This window comes from Anas acuta, chromosome 16 (assembly GCF_963932015.1).
Source record: "Anas acuta chromosome 16, bAnaAcu1.1, whole genome shotgun sequence".
Classification (NCBI taxonomy): Eukaryota; Metazoa; Chordata; class Aves; order Anseriformes; family Anatidae; genus Anas; species Anas acuta.
Genome location: NC_088994.1, coordinates 3,790,212 through 3,811,435, shown reverse-complemented (window position 1 = coordinate 3,811,435; position 21,224 = coordinate 3,790,212). Strand labels below are relative to the sequence as shown.

Genomic DNA, 21,224 nt, shown 5'->3' with positions numbered 1-21,224 from the left:
CCCACCTTGCTTTGCAGGCGTGGCTGCAGCGTACACGCCCACGATGTCTTTTTGGCCAGGGTTTCCTACGTGTTGCATGTTGCAAGGAAAGGCCAAAGCTTTGCAGCCAGGCAGCTTTTAACAGTGCTTAAAACTTCCCACGGATCGGGGACCCACGAGTTTCCTTGGCTGCACAGCGGAGCAAAGCCAGCCCTGCTGCTTTTGCACACAGGCACTTTCCTGCTAGCATGAGGATGGCAGTGCAACGTGGCCCCCGAGCCAACCTCGGCCAAACTCCTGCTGCTGTTTAAATGCAAGGTGTGCTTTTCTTCCTGCAAGTTAAATCCCCGTGCTTTGTAATTAATGCAGCAAAAGGGCAGAGCTAGGAGAGGCTGCTCCCCTAACACGCACTCCTCTACCGACAGAGAATCGGAAAGGCAGAGCGGAGCACGCTGCCTGGTGTTGTGCAAAGCTCTTGATTCCTGACCTGCAGCACTAAATCTGGTTTTGCGTTGGGATTTATTTCCTCTGAAACCTGCCGAGCCCTCGCAGGTCTTCCCTGGGTTTCTTTCTGTACGTGCTGCTAATGGAGTTGGCAAGCCTCCCCTGTTAATGAGAGATTGCACCTCAGCGGGCTTATCGGAAATGAAGGTTGTTAATAAATAAAGCCTGGGTCTTTAAGCTTGTGTTAACATTAATCAGATTAATATAAAAGGGGAAAAAACACTGTTTCAGCGGGCTTTGCCTTCCCTCCTGCTGCCTCCCTGTGCAGCTGGATTTGGCCGTGCAGAGGAAGGCAGCACAGAGCCCAGGGCTGGGGGCTCTCCACCGGGGTCGGAGGGATGGGTCTGGATGTGGGGTCTGGGCTCAGCACACGGGGGCAGCCCCAAGCCTTCCATAGTACAGCAGGAGCAATCCCCATCCCAGCTGATCTGCCCTCCTTGGCCCTTGCAAGGCTTTTTTCTGTTCCCGCCTGACCCAACCACTTCAACTCTGGTTTGTCCCGTGGCACTTTGGTTTATGCCCCACCAGATATTATTACTTTGTCCAACTTAGCACTCAGCGCCTCTGATTCACCGTGTGTGTGTCCCGTTTTCCTCCTGAATCGTTCAAGGCTGAGCAGCCTTCTGCTGGCGGACGGTGCCCTGGCCCCGTGTCCCTGCAGCTGTGTGCCATCAGCCACCACAGGCCCCTTTGGCATCCCATATTTCTGCGTTATGGGAACAGCCACGTGGGAATTAGGGATAAATGGGCATTTCGGGGCAGCTCTGCCATGTTCCCTCCTCTCTCTTCTCCCCCCACATGCACACACCTGCATTGCCTCTCCTCGTCTCGTCTCAGAACCGTAGCGGGCAGCCAGGAGGTCTCTGCCCTTCTCTGATTGTTTCTCTGCCACACTCCCTCTGAGTGGGATCAGGACCGACAGCAGTATTTAAAATGGGAAGAGCAGGTGGTGACCGCCAGCAGAGCTTGTCCCTACACCCCGGCTCAGTCTCCAAAACTCCCAGGACGTGGTGACACTCTCACGTCTCCCTTTGATTTGTCCCCAGATTGCTCCTTTCTGAACTCTTCTTTCTGCCCCCCGGTAGGTGCCACCGGTCCCCGAGGCAGTGTAAGGGTATAACCGATCAACCAATACATCTTTTAGTTAAAACGTGATGTTCTCCTACCTCAGATCCAGGAGATGGTCCACTCGGACGCCACGTCCTACGAGTCCAACCGACAAGTGCCCCTGCTCAACCGCCCCGGGATGCTGGCGGGGCCCATGAGCGCGCTCAGCCAGTCGCAGCTCATCTCCCAGATGGGGATGCGCAGCGGTGTCGCCCACGGCTCCCCATCGCCCCCGGGAAGCAAGTCTGCTACACCATCTCCCTCCAGTTCTACTCAGGAAGAGGAGACAGAGTCACATTATAAGGTACGTGCCGTCACACCTCTTCTACCAGGCGGGAGGAGGATGGCAGATGATGTTTTCCAGTGAGGGATAAATCACACTAAATAAGAGCAATAATCTGTCCTTTTTCTATATATAGCTTTTGTGTTTATAGCCTCTCTTGGAAAACCTTGGGAAAGACTGTCCCAAGGATGGGAAAATTGTTTCTGGACTAGGGTGAGGTGCAGGAGGTTGGTGCTCGTGCCTGGGGGGTGCATGCAGCAGCATCGGCAGGGGAGCTGGGCTTTCCTCTGCGAGGCTGGCCAGGTGCCTCGAGCTGCTGCGTGCTCAGAGAGGGTTTTACAAGCAAGGCAAGGTCAGTGCTAATGCTCTGTAAATTTATCGGCACAAAACTGGGTTTCTGGGGACAGGTAGAGGAGATTAAAACAAGGAACAAAAGTGAGGTAGGATTTCACTGGGCTCACTGGACGTGGCCTGCTATGGATTGAAACAGAAATCATAAGTAACAGAGGAAAAATCTCCTGCCTTTTAGTTCACCCGGGTGGAGTTTTAGTTATTTAGCAATGTCTTAGGGGCACAGAGTCCCACAACAAAAGTGCTGCTGAGCATAGCATGAGGAAGCCCAAGGCTTTCTCAGTGCTTCTGGGACACCTCAGTTATTGCCCATCTTTCTCAAAATGCCCCAGCAAAGCAAACTCTTCCTGCTCTCTTCTGTAAGCCTTCCATCTGTTATCTGCTGGGGACAAATTGCAGCAATTGCAGGGGTGCTGCCTCTGCATGCCTACAGGTCAACCTGGGGCTCCCTGGGGGACTTCAATCGGAGCCTCTCAGGGAAAAGCTTCTCCTGGACGGTGCTGATCCAAGGATGACACCATCAGCACTGACACTGTAACCTCATCCCCTAAAAATACCTGGTAGGATTTGAATGTATAACCAGAGCCACAAACAGTGCAGAGACTGGAAAACCAGGAAAATGCTAAGAATGAGCAAAAAGAGAAAATGCTTTTCCATGGAAATCCAGGCAAAGTTATTCTCACCATTCATACAGTTTTTCATCCGTTGGCAGCTTTCCCTTCAGGGCATTTCACAGCAGAGTGAAATGTGGATGCCAAAACTGAGGTTTGGTGGACTAACACTGTAACAAGACTTGGTACAGGTGGTTGGAAACAGGCGGGGGTTTCCTGAACCCTCTGCCTGCACACCAGGAGGGTGCTGTGGGATGCGTTGTGCCACTGGACACCATGGCCTGCCATCTCCCAGAGCCTATATCACACAGTTCCAGGCGCTTATTGCAGAGATGAAATCTTTCCTGCCAGTGGAAAATGAGTTTTCATCTTAGTTACACACCAGGTTCTCTCCCTGCCTCTTCCAGCATCCCTCAGCTCTCCCCTTGGCAGCTGGGGGCCGGAGGAGGCACTGGCGAGGACGTGGCTTTGGTGGTCGGACCTCATGTTCCCTCTGAGCCACTGATGCACATTGGGTAGGAGGAGTATGGAGATGCCCAAATGATGATAGCACGCAGCGATTTGATTTTTTTTTTATGATCTTAAATGCGTGCCCCCTCATTTTTCCGCCCTGTGAAATGCCCAGCGAGATAAGTGAAACAAGAGGGATGTGTTTGATGGAGGAAGGAGACCAGAAATGTAAAGACAGCAGCAGAACCGCTGTGTGCCCTGCAGGTTTCTGTTTGCCTTCTCTATATACACAGCTGTTGGAAACATTCAGAGGGACCCTTCGGTCGTTGTTTGTATGGCCATTAGTGGTCCTTGTACAGCAAGCCATCAAAGCAATGTCTGATGAGCAGAAATTAATTTTGTGGACAACAAAGCCACACATTAACGAAATGAGTCTGATGCCAGAGGGTGGTTCAGGTCCAGCAGGTCCTCAGAGTCAGGGAGCCTGTGATTTTAGGAGGTGATCTTGGAGGTCTTGTCCAACCCTAATGATGCTGTTCTGTGATTCCATCCTGCTGCATGAGCCTTCACGGTCGGTCTGAGTGCGGCTCACCCCATAGGGGACGCAGTCGCTCCGGGACACGAATACAGCTCAGGGCCCTCAGGCACGTTCTGCAGGGGCTGTGGTCTCACCCCATGCTGCATCACACCTGGGGAACTCCAGGAAAACCAAGCAGAGCCCTGCCCAGTCCTGCCCAGCTCTGCAAACTCCAAGCCAGCCTAGGCTCAAGACATGCCAGCTCCGTGCACCCTTGCAGGCATCATCCTTCAGTTTTCCACGAATGCCGTTTGCTCTTCGGCACTGCCGGAGCAGGGCTGGTTGGAAAACCATCGTCGTGACTGTCGTATCGCGACTGTTGCTGGCTCCTTTGCCTGGCCACCGACTGTGAGCAGAACAGGTCCCCCCACGGCGCCTGGGTGAATCGAGCGGGATCGCAGTTAGTTAAAATACCATCTCGCTCGCTAATGGACTGAAGCCCTGTTATGAATTTTTTTCCTCCTAATAAGGTGGCCTTTCACCTCCAGGCCTCCCATTCAAGCCCAATTGGACAATTTTAAATTAAATGCAGTTTTTTTGGTCTCTCTGCTCATTCACTAATGGTCACTGTCTCTTTGATAAATGTCACTGCGCTGATACTGAACTTAATGACCAGTCAAGAGCTGCTGCGTGGAGAACACGAGCGCGGCTGCCCTTTCCTCCCCGTGCTGGCCCGTGCCAGCTGAAACGAAGCCTCTTAAATCCAAGCACTCCAGTGCTTGCAATCAAATCAGCAAATCCATCAGGAGCAAAGCCCTTTTGCTCCCAACACTCACTGGGAGGTGCAGTTTTCACAGTATCTTGGTGTTCAGGTGTCAATTGTTTGGTTTTTTTTAAAAATGTTTTTAAACCCCTGAGTGATAGACCAGGCAACTTCCTAAGTGGTAGAATTGCCCCATGGGGCTGGTAGAGCTGAAGCTCCTTCGGTCGGTGCTGAGCGTGGTGGGGATTGCAGGCGGGGGTGCTAGCACGTCGTGGGCACCCGCCAAGCAGAGATTGAGACCGCAGCCGCCAGCTGGCAGCTGATGGTTTTATCCTCTGCCGTGTTCCACCTCTGGTGTATTCAGGTTTTTCTCTCCACTCCAAAACAAGGACAGTAATGCTTCCCTGGGGTCTGAGCTTTCGCTGAGCACAGTTAATGCCTCGAGACCTATGTCAAGCGGCCAAGCACCGCCCAGGGCTCTCCTCCTTTGCACTCCAAGGCTTCTGCAGCCCCGTGTATCCAGCAGGCTGCCCGGGGCATCTCGGCAGAGACTGAGCAGTAGGACCTGATTCCTGTGCTGCCTTCTCTGGTGACATCCCTGTCTGCACCTTGGTGTTTTACTCCCAGCACTGTGTCCTGCTCCCCTCGGTCCCAGCTGGTGCCGAGTGCAGGCTGCAACCGGGCAGGCTGTAATGAGGGGCACCTGATGGATGAGTTCAAAATAGCATCACTCTTGTAGCTTTTTCGTGGATAGGAATACTTCAGCGTTAGCAGGGTGAAACAAATTGGGGTTGGGGGAGGGTATGTGTGGTGCTGGTGCTGCTGGGTGGGTGCTTGCACCCCTCCTGCCTCCAGCCAAGTCACTGGCGAGGAAAGTCAGAAGCAGCTTGCAAAGGGGGATGGTTGGGCAGGGTGGAAGCTGAGTTTGGGGAAGTTCAGGATTAAAGGGATCACTGTGAAGCAGTGTGTTCAGAGAGGTCCTGCAAGAGGATGGAAGGAGGGATCTTGCAATGCCAGGGGTGGCTGAGGCTAAGCATTGGGAAAGCCCCAGCATCAGAGGGAGGCTCCCTGGGGGCAGAAGAGGCCCCCAGAGCATCCTCACCATGCTGGGAGCCCTCCTCTGCCCCTGCCCTGCCTTGTCCCCATCACCTGTGTCAGACAGCGCTCAGCTGCCCGCTAAGGGACTGTCTTGGTTTTGCAGGTCACTGGAGAGAAAAGACCATCGACAGACCTGGGCAAAAAGCCCAAAAGCCAAAAGAAGAAGAAAAAGAAGGATCCCAATGAGCCCCAGAAGCCTGTGTCAGCCTACGCCCTGTTTTTCAGAGACACGCAAGCCGCTATCAAAGGGCAAAACCCCAATGCTACCTTCGGAGACGTATCGAAAATTGTTGCATCAATGTGGGACAGTTTGGGAGAAGAACAAAAACAAGTGAGTTATCTTTTGAGTGTTTTTCTTTCAGCTGTTAATGGGGTTTTCCATGGCAGAGGGTCAGCATCACTCCAGGCCCATTCGAAGCATAGCCAGGGGCTCTGGTAGGATGCTTCATCTCTGTTCCTCTTGTAGGAAAATCCCTGTTGTTACATGGGGAAGCACAAATCTTTCTGATAACAAGTTGTTCTCTGTAAGAACAACCTTAGTAAAAACCTCCGTGGTCTTGCTCTGCCATGAGCTTCTTCTGGCCTTGGATGGGAGATGGTTTTTGTATTCGCCTATTTGCTTAAAAGGAATGACTGCAAAGTGGTGAAAAACTGTTAAGTCTGTACACTGCTGGCCTGAAATAGAATGTTTAGGCTTCAAAAGCTCAGAGAGGAGACCTTGAAGGGGCCTTGCAGAGGAAACTCCTGCCCAAGGGCTGTCAGCCGTGTTCAGGCTGCTCGCAAGGAGGCGCCCGGGCCCTGGTGTCAAGGCTTTGTGGATGCCGAGTCGGTTACTAAAGCCTGTAATTGCTCCATGCCTGTTGAGAAAACCCCAGGGAACGCTTTCCGTAGCATGTACGGCTTTTTATCAGGCAGAGTGAGGGCTGACACCGTGTGCAATACGTCTCTGAGCCCAAACATGCCTCAGCTGACAATCCTCCAGCACCGAGCCCTTACAGCCTGGCTCCGTCCCCCGCTGGGTGTCCACGGCCAGGACTTGGAGCAGCTGCATTTGGGGTGGGAGCAACAGGGAGGGAAAAATCATTTAAATGGACGTCGTGCTGCTAGGACATAGCCTTCAAAAAGCTTCAAGCTTTGGTGCCCCAGCTTCTCCGTCTCCTCTTTCTCCTGCTCTCCTCCCTTCCAGAATCCCAGTCTGCCTCTCCCTCCCTCCATCTGGCTACAGACATCTCTGTAGATCGGGCGCTGAGCTCGGCTGCGAGCGTGGTTTATCTAATGGAAGTGCTGGGGCAACCCTGACTCAGCACAGTGTAAATGTTCGGCTCTTAATTAACAGCGGGGATTAAACCAGTCCGTTTATCTTCCCCGCTAACTCTCCCTTCTTCTGCTTTATGAGATAGCGGCAGCTTCGCTGTCTCTTTACACGCGCTTTCTAAGTGGCTCCATTTCTCCCTCTGTAATTGATTTAATTAAGTCATTTGTTCCTTGTCTGGATGCTTAAATATTAACTTCCTGCCTTTGTCTCCAGCTGTGCACTTCCCTCCCAGCCCCGCTGCCTCCCTGGCCGGGGGGATGCTCTGTGGCTTTGCCTCGTGGGATGGGGCACGTTCACACCTCCAGCCTCTGCCTGGAGAAGTTTCCTTAGTCCCTGCTGGCTTTCTCATGCCAGCAGCCCCCGTCAAGTTTGTTTAGATTTGTAAGGCAACACAATGGGAAGATGAAAAGCAAAAAAGGAAGTAAATAAAAAAAAACTAGCAAAATGTCTTGAAAAGATAAAAAGAAGGATGTCCAGCGTGTCCTTTCTCCCAAGGACAGCGGGGCGTGATGCACACAGGCATGGTGAAGGCACGCAGCCTGTGCCAAGCGCTCCCTCGGCACCTCTGGGTAGGGGACGGTGACCGAGCAGGACAGCTCGGCAGTGAGGGCATCACTGCCCAAAATCAGCCCGGGACCTTTCAGAATATTTTCATATCCTCACTGCAGAAAGCAGTGCAGAAGACAAGCCGGGGAAAAGCCAACACAGCGAGGGCAGGGCAGACAAGAGGGGCCAAACCTGCGTGTCCTCACTCAGGTCTGACCAAGGTTTCAGTTAAAGAAAGCTTCCCCTCACCCTGCTGTGAGAAAAGAGGGTGAATTTGAGGCTGGAGGAGGAAATCTGGGGCTGGACTGTCATCCTGGGCTTGGATCCCTTCCACCCCAAAATTCAGAGAGATGTTGGGGCTGAGGATGCTGCAGCACATCTCTGGGCAGCCATCATGCAGACCCCAGCCCCACCGTGCAGCTCATCAGCAATTGCTTTCACCGCTGCAGTTTCTGCTTCAGATGAGGTTTATGAACCTCATTTTCCACTTCCCAGTGAGCACGGCATCTCCTGATCGGGGGACAGCAGGCAGCGCAGGGAGGGGGCACAATAAACCTAATTTCCACCATTTCTGCGAAGGGAACTGGGATGCCACCCGTGTGCCAGAGAGCTCAGGCCGGCATGCAGAGGGTTAATCCCCTGCCGTTTGGGCTGCTAATGATTATATGCACTGTAATATCAAAGCTGGAGCTATTTATTTGCCATTGAGCAGGTGCTGCTGCTCCCACAAAGCAAATTTGCTTTCTCCTCCTGATGAAACAAGCAAAATAAAGGTTGCTCACGTCCCATTTCAGATATGTTTTTTTTTTTTCTCTGTGCACGAGCTGAAAGACAAACACTGAACGGGAAGCAGAATGCATATTATGCAAGAAACCATATAATCTAGGAGCATCTTTGATTTGGCTGCTGCTGTCACAGACATGTATTTCACAGAGGGGCTTTTTTTTCCCTTCTCTTTTCTGTCGTTCTTACTGGTTTATCATTTGTGCCTTTGTCATTTTGTTCCTTCTTCTTCTTCTCCTCTCAGCCTCTTCACAATGAATCTTCATTTTCCCTCTGACACACTTGTATCTAAATTTCCTTATTTCCTGCCTTTTTTTATTTATATCTGTTGCCTGGTGATTTGATCATGCTGTGGAATACAGGATTAGCAATCTCCGTGTCCTTGGGTACCGCTCAAGGACACCTGTTCGGCAAGTGCCGGTTTTCTTCCCCACTTTAACCCCTTCCAGCGTGGCCGCGTGTGCCTCGCAGCCACAAATAACAATGCTCTCAAATATCTGCGGCGCCGCATTAGCAGGACCTTGTAATCTGCATTCTTCAACAGCTGGCGTGGCCCTTTCTAAGGAGCTTACATGGGAATCTGAAGAATGTGACTCGAGGAAAAAAAAAAATATTAATACGTACTCTTTGAACTTTGCAAATAGTTTAGCAGCTGTTCCCGGAGAGATAGCTTAGACTACAGTGGAAAGCAAAATGCTAATTCAGCCGGTATCACCGGGAGGGTACCTGCCATCCTAATCTGCCTGCAGCTCCCGGCCCCTGCCGCTTGTTTCGGGAGCAGACATCGGCTGGTGCTGGCAGCGCTGTCCGGAGAGCTTGGAGAGGGCTGCCTGATCCGATGGGGATGAGAAGGGTTTCTAATTGGGGAAAAAAGAGGTCGGTGAGGAGCCTCCTGGTGATGGAGCATGGGGAAGATGACTAGAAGTGGAAGTTGTAGGTGTCTCTGCTGCTTTCTCTTATAAACCCACGGGCGTTGCATTAGGAAATCCAGCAGTGCATTGGGTCAGTGTTTCCCTAGATCCTGGAAGCTCAGAGGAGAGGCTTTAAGAAGCTCTGCTGCAAGAGCTCTGGGTTAAGTCACCCAAAGTGAGCAAAGCAAGGTGAGCATAGCTTCTTCAGGTGGGACTGGAGCTCTGGGGACCCACCAGGGACACAAAGCACCGGCTCACGGTGGCCCTGCTTTGCCAGGACCAGTCCAGTAAAGCAAAACTGCCCCATGGCAAAATGCATACACGATTTTCCCATACAAATGCATAGCCTGGAGAATAATACAGCATGCACACTCCAGGGGTAAATTACCCAACAGAAAAATGAATCGCTCAGCAGAAAATAATAGATCACCCATCTAATCAGATCCACCTGCTCGCTGAACCTGGTACATCAGCTGGTGGCAGGACTCTGCCCAGAGCTGCAGCAGGACAGACAAGTGCAGGGCCAGCTGTACTAAGGCAGAGCCATCACAGCAGACATCCTGGGGGACCTGTGTGCAGCGTGGCCAGCAAACATCCCATTTCCAGCATTGCTACAGGGCTGGAAGAGCACAGTGGTCGGTCTGGGAGTTGCAAGGAGGTTTCAGCTCCTTCTGAGTGTCAGGGAAAGCCATGAGCCAGAGAAGGGCGAAAGCACCGGTCCCAAGCAAAATGTTGAGAGCTCTGGTGGAGATCCGAATAATGATCGGGAAGATGTTAAAAGCAGCTACAAGAGTGTGACTTCTGTTCTTGGGCAGCAAAATCAGAGCTGTGAAAGATGGGTGTTGTCTGCTTTCCATCCTCCTCGGAGGGTAGCGGTTGGATCTGTCACCTCCTCTGCTTCGTTTTGGGGTCTTCACTGGGTTATCCTGGAGCAATGGCTGATTTACACCCAGACAGCACAATGGAGTCAAGGCAGAGGATAGAAAGAAGGATTTTTTCAGGACACTTCAATCTGTGGTAATTTCTGCTTGAATATGTGTCTATCCATTCATTCTCCAGAGAACTGCTCCACGGCACTGTAACTCCACCCGCGTGCTGGAGGAGCTCTCCTGAGCCACCAGAATTGTTCCCATAGCGAGAGTCTTGCAGGGAGGTGTCCTCAGGGGGGTTGGATCCTGTAGCTGGGGGAGCCTGGGGACGTGGAGCACTGCTTAAACCCCTCCTCGTGGTGGGTGCCAGGTATTTCCCATGTCCAAGCTCGGTGGCCTCAGGTTTCAGCAATCCAGGGTATAGCTGTTAGACAGAAGGAGACGTGCTGAGATTTACAACCAAAAAATGTGGTTTGGGTAATTTTGGCTAATTTTGATGGGGGGAGGACAGATTAAGCTGTCCCCAGGAGATGGCAGGAGGGACATGGAGGGGAGTGCAGGGAGGTGAGGAAGAGCTGGGGGGGAGAGGAGGGTGGCGTGGCTGTACCTGCTGCGTTTCTGATGGAAGGATGAGGCCGTGTGGAGGCTGCATGCAAAGCAAATGGGTGGTGTGGGGGACACTGCCAGGCGGGGAGGAAGTGCTTTCGAGCTGTCCTTGTAAGTAAACCATAAGTTCTAGTGATGCAAAGAGAGATTTTCAAGGAAAGGCTATAACTGTTACAAGAAAAAGCCCTCCAGATTTACAAGCAGAATAAGATCCAAATGTCTACATCTGAGGGGAAAAAAGTCACGGAGTCAGAGAAAGGAGAGCAAGGAGAGACTTAAGAGGTCAGGCAGACCGCACTGCTGCCTGAAGTCAGGATCATCTCTACTTAAGCCATTCTTGATGGATATGTGCCTAATCTGTCCTTAAACCTTCAGTGGTGGAGATTACACATCTCCCCAGGCAATCTCTTCCAGTGCTTAATTATCCTTCCTGTTAGGAACACTCTCGTCTTGCTTAGCCAACATTTCCCTTGCTACAGCTTAAACTTATTGCCTCTTTTCCTATCTGCACTCGATGCCGAGGGTGGTTCCTTGCCTCCTTCTTCGCAGTGTCACATTTGCAGGCTGTGGCTCCTCCTGGTCTTCTGTCTAAGTAAAGAGTCCTTCAGCACCACTCGGTGACCTTTGTGCACTTCTCAGCTCCTCTCTCCTGATGGTCTCTGTCTCTTTCTGGAAACAAAATGCCCCAAACTCCAGCTAGGGATGCAGCAGAGGGGCTCCGCGGACCTTGCTGCTGCAAAATGAAGGCACGGAGTATCAGAAGGGGCTCAGGGCAGAGCTGGGGTCCTTTTTGTTCTTGTCCAGCTCGGAAAGCAGCGTTGCCGTTCAGGGGCTGGGATGCAGAGGTTACTGACAGCAGCTCCTGCTGTCGCTGCCTGCACGACACTGAGCTGCTCGTGGGCGTCAGCGGGGTTTGGAATAATTGTCTTCTCTAATTAACTGGTTATCAAACAAGAACATTTCATTACGGTACAATTACTAGCTGCTTTGCTGAGACACAGAGGTGTCAGGATTACGATCCCAACATATGCTTCTTACAGCTCTGATTTTTTGTTTTCATAATCACTAACCGTTTCTGCTCCCCCCCCCCCAACCCACCCACTCGCTTAATGACTAATGAATCCTCCTGCTAGCAAATAAGAAAAATAAATCAGCGGGCATGGCAGGTTAGAAAGGAAAACATGCAAAATGTTTTGAGGATCCTTAAATCTGATAAATTACTTGGAAATTAAAATCCCTGGGAGAAAATGGGATTTAATTAGAAAGTAACATGGTTTTGTCAATGTTTAAATTAAAATTTTAAAGGTTATAAATACAGCGCTGAAGCTGCTTTTACACGGAGGATTGGTGCGAAGTTGTGTTCGGGGCTGTGGCGGCAGGCTGCGTCTTTGCTGTTAAACGCCCGCGATGGAGCAGCATGTGGGTGCAGAAACCATGTCCCCTCCTGCAGCACCGCAGGAGACCCAGCACAGGGACAGTCACCGACCAGGTGAAGCCCCGGGAATGCTGCTGAGGTGGAAATAGCCGGGTGTGGGAGAGCAGCCGTGGGCATAGCGTGGGCTTGCCCTCCTCTTGCCCTTCCCTGGACCAGGCTCGTGGCCAGGGCTGGGGCAGGAGCTGGCCTGGGGCTCAGCCACGCACGGCATCTCTGCAGACACAAGCACAGCACAGCCCCCGCCTGCTAGGAAAGACAAGGACGGGTGAAGAGTGAGAAAAAAAGCACAAAAGAACAAGTGGTTGAGATGAAGATAGGCACCGAATTGGTTAGTTAGGCATTTATTTGCATTTGGGTTAAGGAAGGCTAATTGACCCACCCTCTCCCTGTCCACAACCATAAATTGAGGGTTTTCTCCAGTCAAATTTTCCTAATAATCAAATTTATTTCTGTGTAGTTATGAGTACTTTGGTTTCCTCCATCCTCAAGAAAAAAAAAAAAAAAAAAAAGAAAGAAAGAAAGAAAGGAAAAAAGAAAAAAAAAACGCAAAAAAAAAAAAAAACCACCGATGGCATTTTGCTATTACAGAAGAAAAAAAAAATGTTTTCAATTCATCAGCACCCATCGTTATAGCAGGCTGAGATGCAGGAATTCATATTTCATTGTGCAGGCATCAGATACCGCAGTTATGAGCATCTGCTGGAAGCAGAGCTGATGGAAACCCCACGTCTCTGTTGTACAGTAAATGCTGGAGCAGCAGCTCTGGAGTTACTGCGGTGGGCTACGGACATCGGGGAGGCAAGGGCTGTAGGGAGAGGTAATGGCCTTTATTAGGGTAACTGATACGGTTTGAAGAAATAGTTGCTTTTCACAGGCAAACTCTTCTTCAGGCTGACATTTCAAAATGCAATTTTGTTCTGAATGGACCAAATGTAATACTTGCCGAATACCATAAAGCCAAAGACAAACTTAGGAAAACGCTCAGTTTCAGAAAATTACCGGCTGAGACCTCCGGTGTGTCCAGGCAAAATGTTTCACTGAAGGATTCGCTCAGATTTAGCAGTGAAAATAAGGTTTTCAATCCATTTTTAATAGAATTTATCTGTGCTGATTTTAAATTGAAATTCAAGTAAGTGGACATCTCGGCTGCTGGAACTGCTTTTTTCTGTTCAGAGGTTATTTTCTATCAGAAGGGAGTTTCGGGCGCTGTCATGGCAGGTGGCACAGGAACTACAAAAGCACAACATGAAAACAATGCTGAGTCAAATCCCAAACAGAAGAGGAAATTCTGCTAAATTTGCACAACCAAACTGGTTTTGTGAAAGCACTGGTCTGCTGCAGCATTTTTGCTTCCTTGCTTGAATTTCAGCGGCACCACCCTTTTTTTTTTAAAGTCAGTGGGAATCACCCCAAATCCGTCACCTCCCAGCATTGCCCCAGGGCAGCAGCACGGATGCTCAGGGCTGGGATGCTCAGGGCTGGGAGGTTCTGGTCTGGGCACCCAGACACCAGGTGAGAGGAGCAAGCAATCAGGATTCCTCAGAGCGATTTTTAACTATTTGTTCCCAACCTCCCCCATCCGTAGGAAATTTGCCATGGAAAAAAGCTCAATTTTCTCACCAAGCTTCAGCACATTGACTGTTCAAAGCCGATGTTGTTTTTAGAGCAGAATTAAATGTATGCAAAGCTCTTCTAATTGAAATTACCTTCATTTGTGCCGCTTCGAGTTTCCAGTGGAGGCGAGGGCTGATGGATATTTTACTTGGGAGTTTCTTCCTTTCGCTTATTTTTTCTTTTTTATTATTCCATTTTAAAACATTCTTCTTTCTTGCTCGGCTTAATCTGTTTTGCCACACAGGGAGTCATCCTGCCTGGATTGTGCTGTTTCACTTCCCTGCAAGGGGAGCTAACTCAGGGCAGAAAGGAGACCAGCCCTGTGAAGCTGCAGGGTGGAGAGGGGAGAATAAACACTAATCCACTCCTACAAAGCTTTTTCTTTCCTTAGCGTAGCAAACCCTCCTGATACTTACTGTTTCTCTGAAAGCCCCAGCTCCTCGAGTCATAAGATTAGGCAAAAATCTCGACTTTGATATGCCAGGGAAGGGGCTTCCCAGCTGCCAGGGCTACAGAGAAGAGCTGCAGAGTGGGAGCAATTGGCTCAGTAACGGGAAAGCCAGGGAAATGAGGCAGTGGTGTAGGATTTCTGAATGTCTCACTATTTTTTAAGTTATAATTTGGGGATTTGGACCTTTGTCTTGTTTTTCCAAAAGCCTGGATCGCAGTCTCCTTCAGTTCCTATCAGGAAGTGAATTCAGTGGTTTCTCCCTGTAACAGCCTCCCAGGGCTTTATTTGCTTGATTTGGGGTAAATTCCTCTCTGGCAGAACTGAGGTTTTCATGCATGTGATTCAAAGCCCCATCCCCATTGCTGGGAGAGGGTCCGGCAGAGCAGGCAGGGTGCAGCTGAGCCCAGCAGCAGCCGGTGCTGCTTTATTAACCATTCTTCATTGTCTGGTCCTTTCAGGCTTATAAGAGGAAAACAGAAGCGGCGAAGAAGGAGTATCTGAAAGCCCTGGCCGCGTACCGGGCCAGCCTGGTCTCCAAGGTACGTGGCTGCTGCCTGCTCCCACCTCAGTGCCAGGACTGAGGATGGGCACAGAAAAAGGCAGGGACAGCCTGGTTGCTCTTGTGGCTGCCACTCCACAAACCTGCTTCTCCTTGCTGCCCACACCTTCAGCTGCCCCCTGAAGTCACATCTCTGGTGACTTGGTCCGTCTCTCTTGGTCCATTTGTGTTGTTTGCCCAAACACAGACACGCAGCCCCACAGGGCCTTTGCAGGGTTTCCAGCATGCCCACAGCTCCTGGCACAGCACTGGGACATGCTCTGGGCAGTGCTGGTGCGCACTGGGCGCTGTGGGTGGCAGAGCAGGACCGGAGCATCTTGATGACTTGTCCAGTTCCTGCTCCCTCAATGTGCTGTGCTGTATGTACTGTCTGTGCGTGGTACTGTACCACAGCCTCAGTACCTAAAAATCAGATGCAGCTGCCACAGGAGATAATGTGATGCCCAAATCTGCAGGATGCATGCGGCTGGTGGTGCACTGGAAAGGCTCAAGGCTTTTGCAAAGACATGAGCACCATCACCATTAACTTGTGAACTGATCAGCAGCAAGGACAGATGTCTAAAATGGGCATAGAAAGGGCTATTTTGGGGTTTAAAAGCTTTTCTTAGTCCCTCTGGTAACCTATGAGGGTCTTGCTTTGAACATGTGCGGCATCAATGTGGGGCAGGTGGCATGGAGGGCATGGAGTCACCACACATCATGATTTCATTTTCTTCCCCATCTCTCCAATAACCGATTTTTTTGCAGAAGAGCAACTATATTTTGAGTAAAACAGCACAGTATGTTCCCTGCTGCTGGGTGAGAAAAGATCTGGAGGATTGTTACAGAGCCCATCACCGGACAAAAACCTCATTGTCCGAGACAGAAAATGTCCTGTCGCTCGTCCCTTTTTCCTGCAGAAATGAGGCCACCATTGTGTTGTGCGTTATAGGCCCACAGGGCTGCAGGAATGCTCGAGATTAAGCCAGCAGAATTTTTACCATCCCGTTTGTGCTTTACGGGAAGCAAAAGTGATTTTCTCACCCACCTGTTTGGACCCATGGGGTGAGCTGCGGACAGGCAACTTGCCTGTGTGCCGGTTGATGCCTCCCCTGTGCTCCAGGCTCTGCCGAATGTACAGTGGAGTTTCTGGAGGTTAATTTCCGAGGTCTGGGTGCCAGGCCCAGCCTGCTGCCCCCTTGCTAGCCCTGGTGCTGGAGATGCACGTGCTGGCTGGGTGGGATGGGAGTGGGGCTCAGCAGCGCGGTCAGCACAGGCTCCAGGTGGACGTCTCTGCAAAATGCGCTCCTGCCCTGGTGCCTGCAGCCTGTCTGGGCAGCAGAGGTGCCTGGGGACGGATACCCACCCTGCTTCCTCCCTCACCCACCTGTGGTCTGTTTTCCCACAGAGCTCTGCCGACCAGGGGGAGACGAAAAGCGCCCAGCCCACCCCACCTTCCAAGATGATCCCGCCCAAGCAGCCCATGTACCCGATGCCCCCGCAGGCTTCGTCGCCCTACCCCGGCCTGGGCTCCTTCCTGTCCCCGTCGGACCTGCAGAGCTACCGCGGCCACCCCCACCCCAGCCTGCCCCGGACCCTGCCCTCCAAGCCCATGCTGCCCAGCATCAGTGCCTCCCCGCCGCCCGCCTTCCAGATCAGCCCTCCCCTCCACCAGCAGCTCTCCTTGCACCACCCGCAGAGCTCCCTCCTCAGCCAGCCCCTCAGCATGCAGCAGGTCCCCCAGCAGCCCCTCCTGTCCCCCCCCATGGCACTACAGGTACAGCCCCCCATGAACTCCTCGCCTCCCGGGCAGCAGGTGAGTGCTCGGCCGGCGATGCGCTCGTGGCCCCCGGCGGTGTTTGGGAGGGGTTCACCAAGGGTCTTCTGAGGTGGTTGGGGGGGTGGTCAGCGGGAAGCCCCCCGGTGACGCTGCTGAAAGAAGGGAGGGCTGAAAGGGGGTGGGAGAACGGGAGGTGGGGCTCACCAGGAGGAAGAAGAAAAAGGTAGAGGGAACGTCACTAGCAGGACGAAAAATGAGTGTTTTTCCAAAACATTGGAGAACATCGCTGTGGTGGCAGAGAGCCAAGAGGATGCCCACACGTATGCTAACCCTACCAGCAGGACACGAATCACATGGACCTGGCTACAAGGTGTAAAACCCACTGACAGAAACCACCCCTAGCCATGGCCAGCTCAGGCTGGCAGCCCACATGGAGGCGTCACTGCTTCCCTTCGCTAAATCCAATAAGAAAATGTGTCTGGAGGAAAAACTGGCAGTAGTAAGAACCACTGCCTCCACCTTATAGAGAAGATGCCAGTACATGGAGAGGGAGATGAGTGGTTTCCAGAGTTTCTCCATCTGGAATATGAACTGGACCAACTATTCACAGTGAAGGACATATGCTCTGAATTCACAGCTGCTACCATTTACTTGATGATACTTTTAACTGTATTATTCACCCAGATGGTTGAATAATTTGTGTTTCACGTGTTTACTAGCTATATATCACAAAATTCACACAGTATTTTAGTGATGTACAGAGCTTTCTTTCACATAATGTGACCCATTCAGTTTGGAACTAGCTTTGAGAAAACAGAAACTGTTAATTTTGGAATAGCTACTGCAGTGAAAGCAAGGGAAAGGAGAGTAGGGATGTGGAAGCACAGTTATCCCTGTCAGTAAGAGAAAGATGACATATTTGGGAACATCAGATCCGAGAACAGGTTTTCATTCCCAGCCTGCTCAGGGTATCCCAAGGAACGTCTGCAGCATGGTGATTTTACTTTGGGTCTACATAAGCAAACGTGGCTTCTGGAATTCAGTGATAGCCCACATGCAAAAATGAGCATAAAAGGGGATCCTCATAATCACTTTAATTGGGGTATGGTTTGTTGCTGAGAGCAGCATTTTGTGAAGCTTCATTCCACATCTTTGTTAATAAAATTTTAAATGGTTAAAAAAAAGACACGCTTTCTTAATTTTGACATTTTGGAGAAAATCATATTCTTGGTCAGGTAACTACCATGATTCTCTTTCTTTATATGCACTGCCTAATTAAGCAGTCCCCAAAAAATCGGGATCGCGATGGGCTTTCAGATAAAACAGCCCCACAGAGCCCTTGCAAATTGCCAGCAGTGACAGCTGATGGAGAGAGTATTGCTTGTGTGGCTGTTCCTTGCCTTGTTACCGTACATTACGAGGGGCTAATGCATTACTGCAAAGGGAGCTGCACTTCGAGTGGAAAAATGGGTTTGACTGCCCGCATGCTGATGCGAAGGCTTTCCTGGCCATGCTTCTGCAGCCACTTACTGTCCCCTCGAGGACCCAAAAAACCAGAGGCGGGCAGAGGGGTGCAGGGCAGACGTGGCTGCGTGGACACCTGCTTGCAGCATCTCACATTCTGCTCAGTCCCACCAGGGGGTTTCAGGTCCTGGGCTGGACTCGCTCCTTTCCCCATGTAAGTGCTCCCACACCCTGCACTGCAGTGTTTTTGGGGCACACAGACGTGTCTGTGCAATATTATTAGATCTTTGTTTTGTCCTGCCTCCGTGAGCACGTGTAACCCTTCCTTTCCTCCACCCTGCAGGACTTTTCGCATATTTCGTCTGAGTTTCAAAACAGCGTTGGACCCCGTTCGCCTGGTGCATCAAATCCTCCAGGAAGCACTGAGTGGGACAGCGACTACCCCAGCAGAGAGTGCGGGATCAACCACTGCAGGCCAGTAGACACAATGGGGCATCTCTCGTGACACCTGAACGGTGACCATACGGTCATCTGATGTTCAAATAGGGACGGTGGTAAAAAGAGGAAGATGCCGTGTGGCACAGTTTGCATCTCCTTGTCACGGTGCTTCCTTCCTCCCATGGTCTGACAAGAGCCCTGGGCTTGAAGAGCCACTGGGGCATGGTTGAGCCATCACTGAGCTGCAGAAGCAATTTCTGCAGTGGTTTTCCTGCCTCCTCCAAGCCAAATGGGTCAGCGTCTTTTAACCAGAAAGTACAGGATACACAGTGTGATTGTAAATTGTTGGTAGTCCAGCAGCTCGCAGCAGTTGAGAACCTGCCTCCAAACATACAGCAAGTGGTTAGGCTCGTTATGGTAAATGATGCTCACGGTTTCCTCTCCTCTGTAGGCTCACTGATGTGATGCTGTGGAAGCAGGTAGCTAAAAAAATCATGGATAATTTCATCATTGGACATGAGGAGTTTTCTCTTTTTGGGGGTTTCTATGCCATTGGCAATGGGAGAGCTTGACACGAGAGCAGGACAGGGAAGCCCAGCCTATTGCATGCATTGGGTCATGCATGGCCATCACCTAAAGAACGGGAAAGAAATCCGTGTCCTGTGAGTGTTTGGTGCATTATGCCCTGGAAATGAGTGTTTTAGAACTACTTGCCAGATTATTATGTGGGCTGGCCAGCAGTGGCTGCTGTGTGCAGCCCGAGCAGCCAGTTTGTGGTTTTGCTGCTTGCCTGAGAGAACTAAACTCTTGTTGAGGAGCTCCACTGTGGCTGCCCAGTGAGTCCCAAGAGATGGTAGGCTTTGAGGGCATTTGGCCACATCCGTAAGCAAAGTGCTTCTCCTTCTAAAGTGTTTGCTTTTATTGCCAAGGCAACAATCTCTGGCTGTCTCTAGCAGCAGATCCCTTATCCACCCTAGGGTTTAGCCATGAGAAGGTTCAAAGCCTTCTCCTCCCATGAGCTGCGTGATGCTCTGGTCCTCTGCACCTTGCAGGAAAGGCCACCGACATCTGTGCAGATCTTTCCCCTTGCAGCCTACAAGCTCCAGCACGAAGGTCCTTTCAATGCTGCTTGAATTCCCCAATAATTAAAAACATCACGATTGTCTCAAAGCTGGGGAGCAGTGAGGGTGTGAAAGCCATTTCCAACCTCAGCCTAATCAGGTGCTCTTGGTTCAGCAGTAATAGTTTCGAGACTGCTCTTGTACTCTGTAAAACAGGCATGGGGTTTGCTGCTAGAGCAGGTAGGGAAGGAGGCTTAGTAGCTTCTGAGTATTGTTTGATTTGCTTGAAGTGCTGGAACATAGTGCTTTCACTGGAGATAATAGCAAGCTCCCAGGCTTTTCAGAGTACAGCTCCTGCCTGTGCCAGCAGTGCACTTACAATGGCTGGGCTGGGCACAGACTGTACAGACATTTATTTCTTTCAGGGAAATAAATAACTCACCGAGCCATTAGAATATGGCTGCTGTCTGCCTGCCGAGGGTGCTCAGCTACAGGGATTATTCTGGGCTCTGCCAGGGAATTTGGCGTGGTCCATACTGAGGGCTCCGCAGACGACCCAACAAGAGGAAGCTATTTGGCGCTCGATGATAAATGTAATTTTAGATCCTGTGGGCAAAACACTTGGAGGGTTATGGCACATGGGTCCCAGTTTGCAAAGGAGCTGAGCAGAAGCGTCTCCCAGACACAGGTGAAATGCTAACGTTGCAGGCAGGACTGGGTTTTGTGTTGCTAAAACAAGCTCTTTGCCATGCGGCTAGAGCGCCGTATTGTTAGCAGAGGGCCCATGCAATTCATGATCAAAGCTCATGCATTTCATGCCTTTGTCACAGCAGAAATATCGAATTTCATGGGTTTATCGCAGCTTCCTGGAAAAAAAATATATTTTAAAACCAGACAGATTATGCAGAGACTTCCAGATAATTATTAGAGTAGGTTACAGCAATGAACTCAGATGCATATGGATCAGTACTGCCGAGAGCGCTTAGTGCACTAAAAAATGCCGTCGTCTCTTAAGGAAAGAGCCCATCTCCTCTGGCTAGAGACAGATGAGCTGCTGGAAACCCAGCTCCCAGAGCTGACTTTTTCCATTTGATTGTAAAGCCTGGGGCATCAGCAGTGCCACCACCTCCTGCTGCTGCCAGCCCCTCGTGTTTGCTACCAATGTGTGTGCGCTGCGCTGCCTGCAGTGTCGGCACACATCTGTAGGACCTTACTCTTACTGCTGAGCTGCAGCCCCCATGTCTCCGTTTGTGCTTGTCCCAAAAAGAGGTTTATCTGGCTCTCATCATTTTCTTCCTGCCTGGGCTCTTTCTCCAGTTTTGCACTAGTTGCAAGCTCTGATCAAAGTTGCCCGTGGGCTCCCCCTCGCCTCCATGCCATGAGCTTGGTGTTTCCTCAGCTCCCATGATGTCGGCACTGGGTTAGCTGGGGTAAACCCCCCAGTCTTGCATTTCCTTTTGTGTTTTTCACCCAGACAACTTCAGAAAAGCTAACGAGATTGGCTTTCTCTCTGTCCCTCCTTATCGAGCAAATCCTTTTAGGATGAATTGCTGAAGCTTTTTTTCAGCCAGTCAGTGCTAGTTAAAATGCCATTAAATGATACTTCTTCACTTATACCCCTCAGATCCAGGATCCTGTGAGCAGGCACTCCTTAATTCATAAATGAGCCATATTAGAGAGGGATTTAGATGTTTCTTAGCCCATCCCCTTCCCTTTTCTTAATGAGTTTGTGCTCACTGACTTCCATCCA

The 21,224-nt window shown here is 50.8% G+C and overlaps 1 protein-coding gene across 7 annotated transcripts in view; it reads left to right on the top strand.

Annotated features, from left to right (window-relative positions):
• The window catches only part of TOX2 (TOX high mobility group box family member 2), a 134,091-nt gene that overhangs the window by 109,590 nt on the left and 3,277 nt on the right, over positions 1-21,224 (top strand). For all 7 annotated transcript variants that reach the window (XM_068700381.1, XM_068700377.1, XM_068700383.1 and 4 more), the window contains exons 4-8: positions 1,655-1,894; positions 5,767-5,994; positions 14,652-14,732; positions 16,140-16,547; positions 18,319-18,449. In XM_068700381.1, the coding sequence (XP_068556482.1) occupies positions 1,655-1,894; positions 5,767-5,994; positions 14,652-14,732; positions 16,140-16,547; positions 18,319-18,449 (1,088 nt within the window). The remainder of the gene's footprint in view (positions 1-1,654; positions 1,895-5,766; positions 5,995-14,651; positions 14,733-16,139; positions 16,548-18,318; positions 18,450-21,224) is intronic.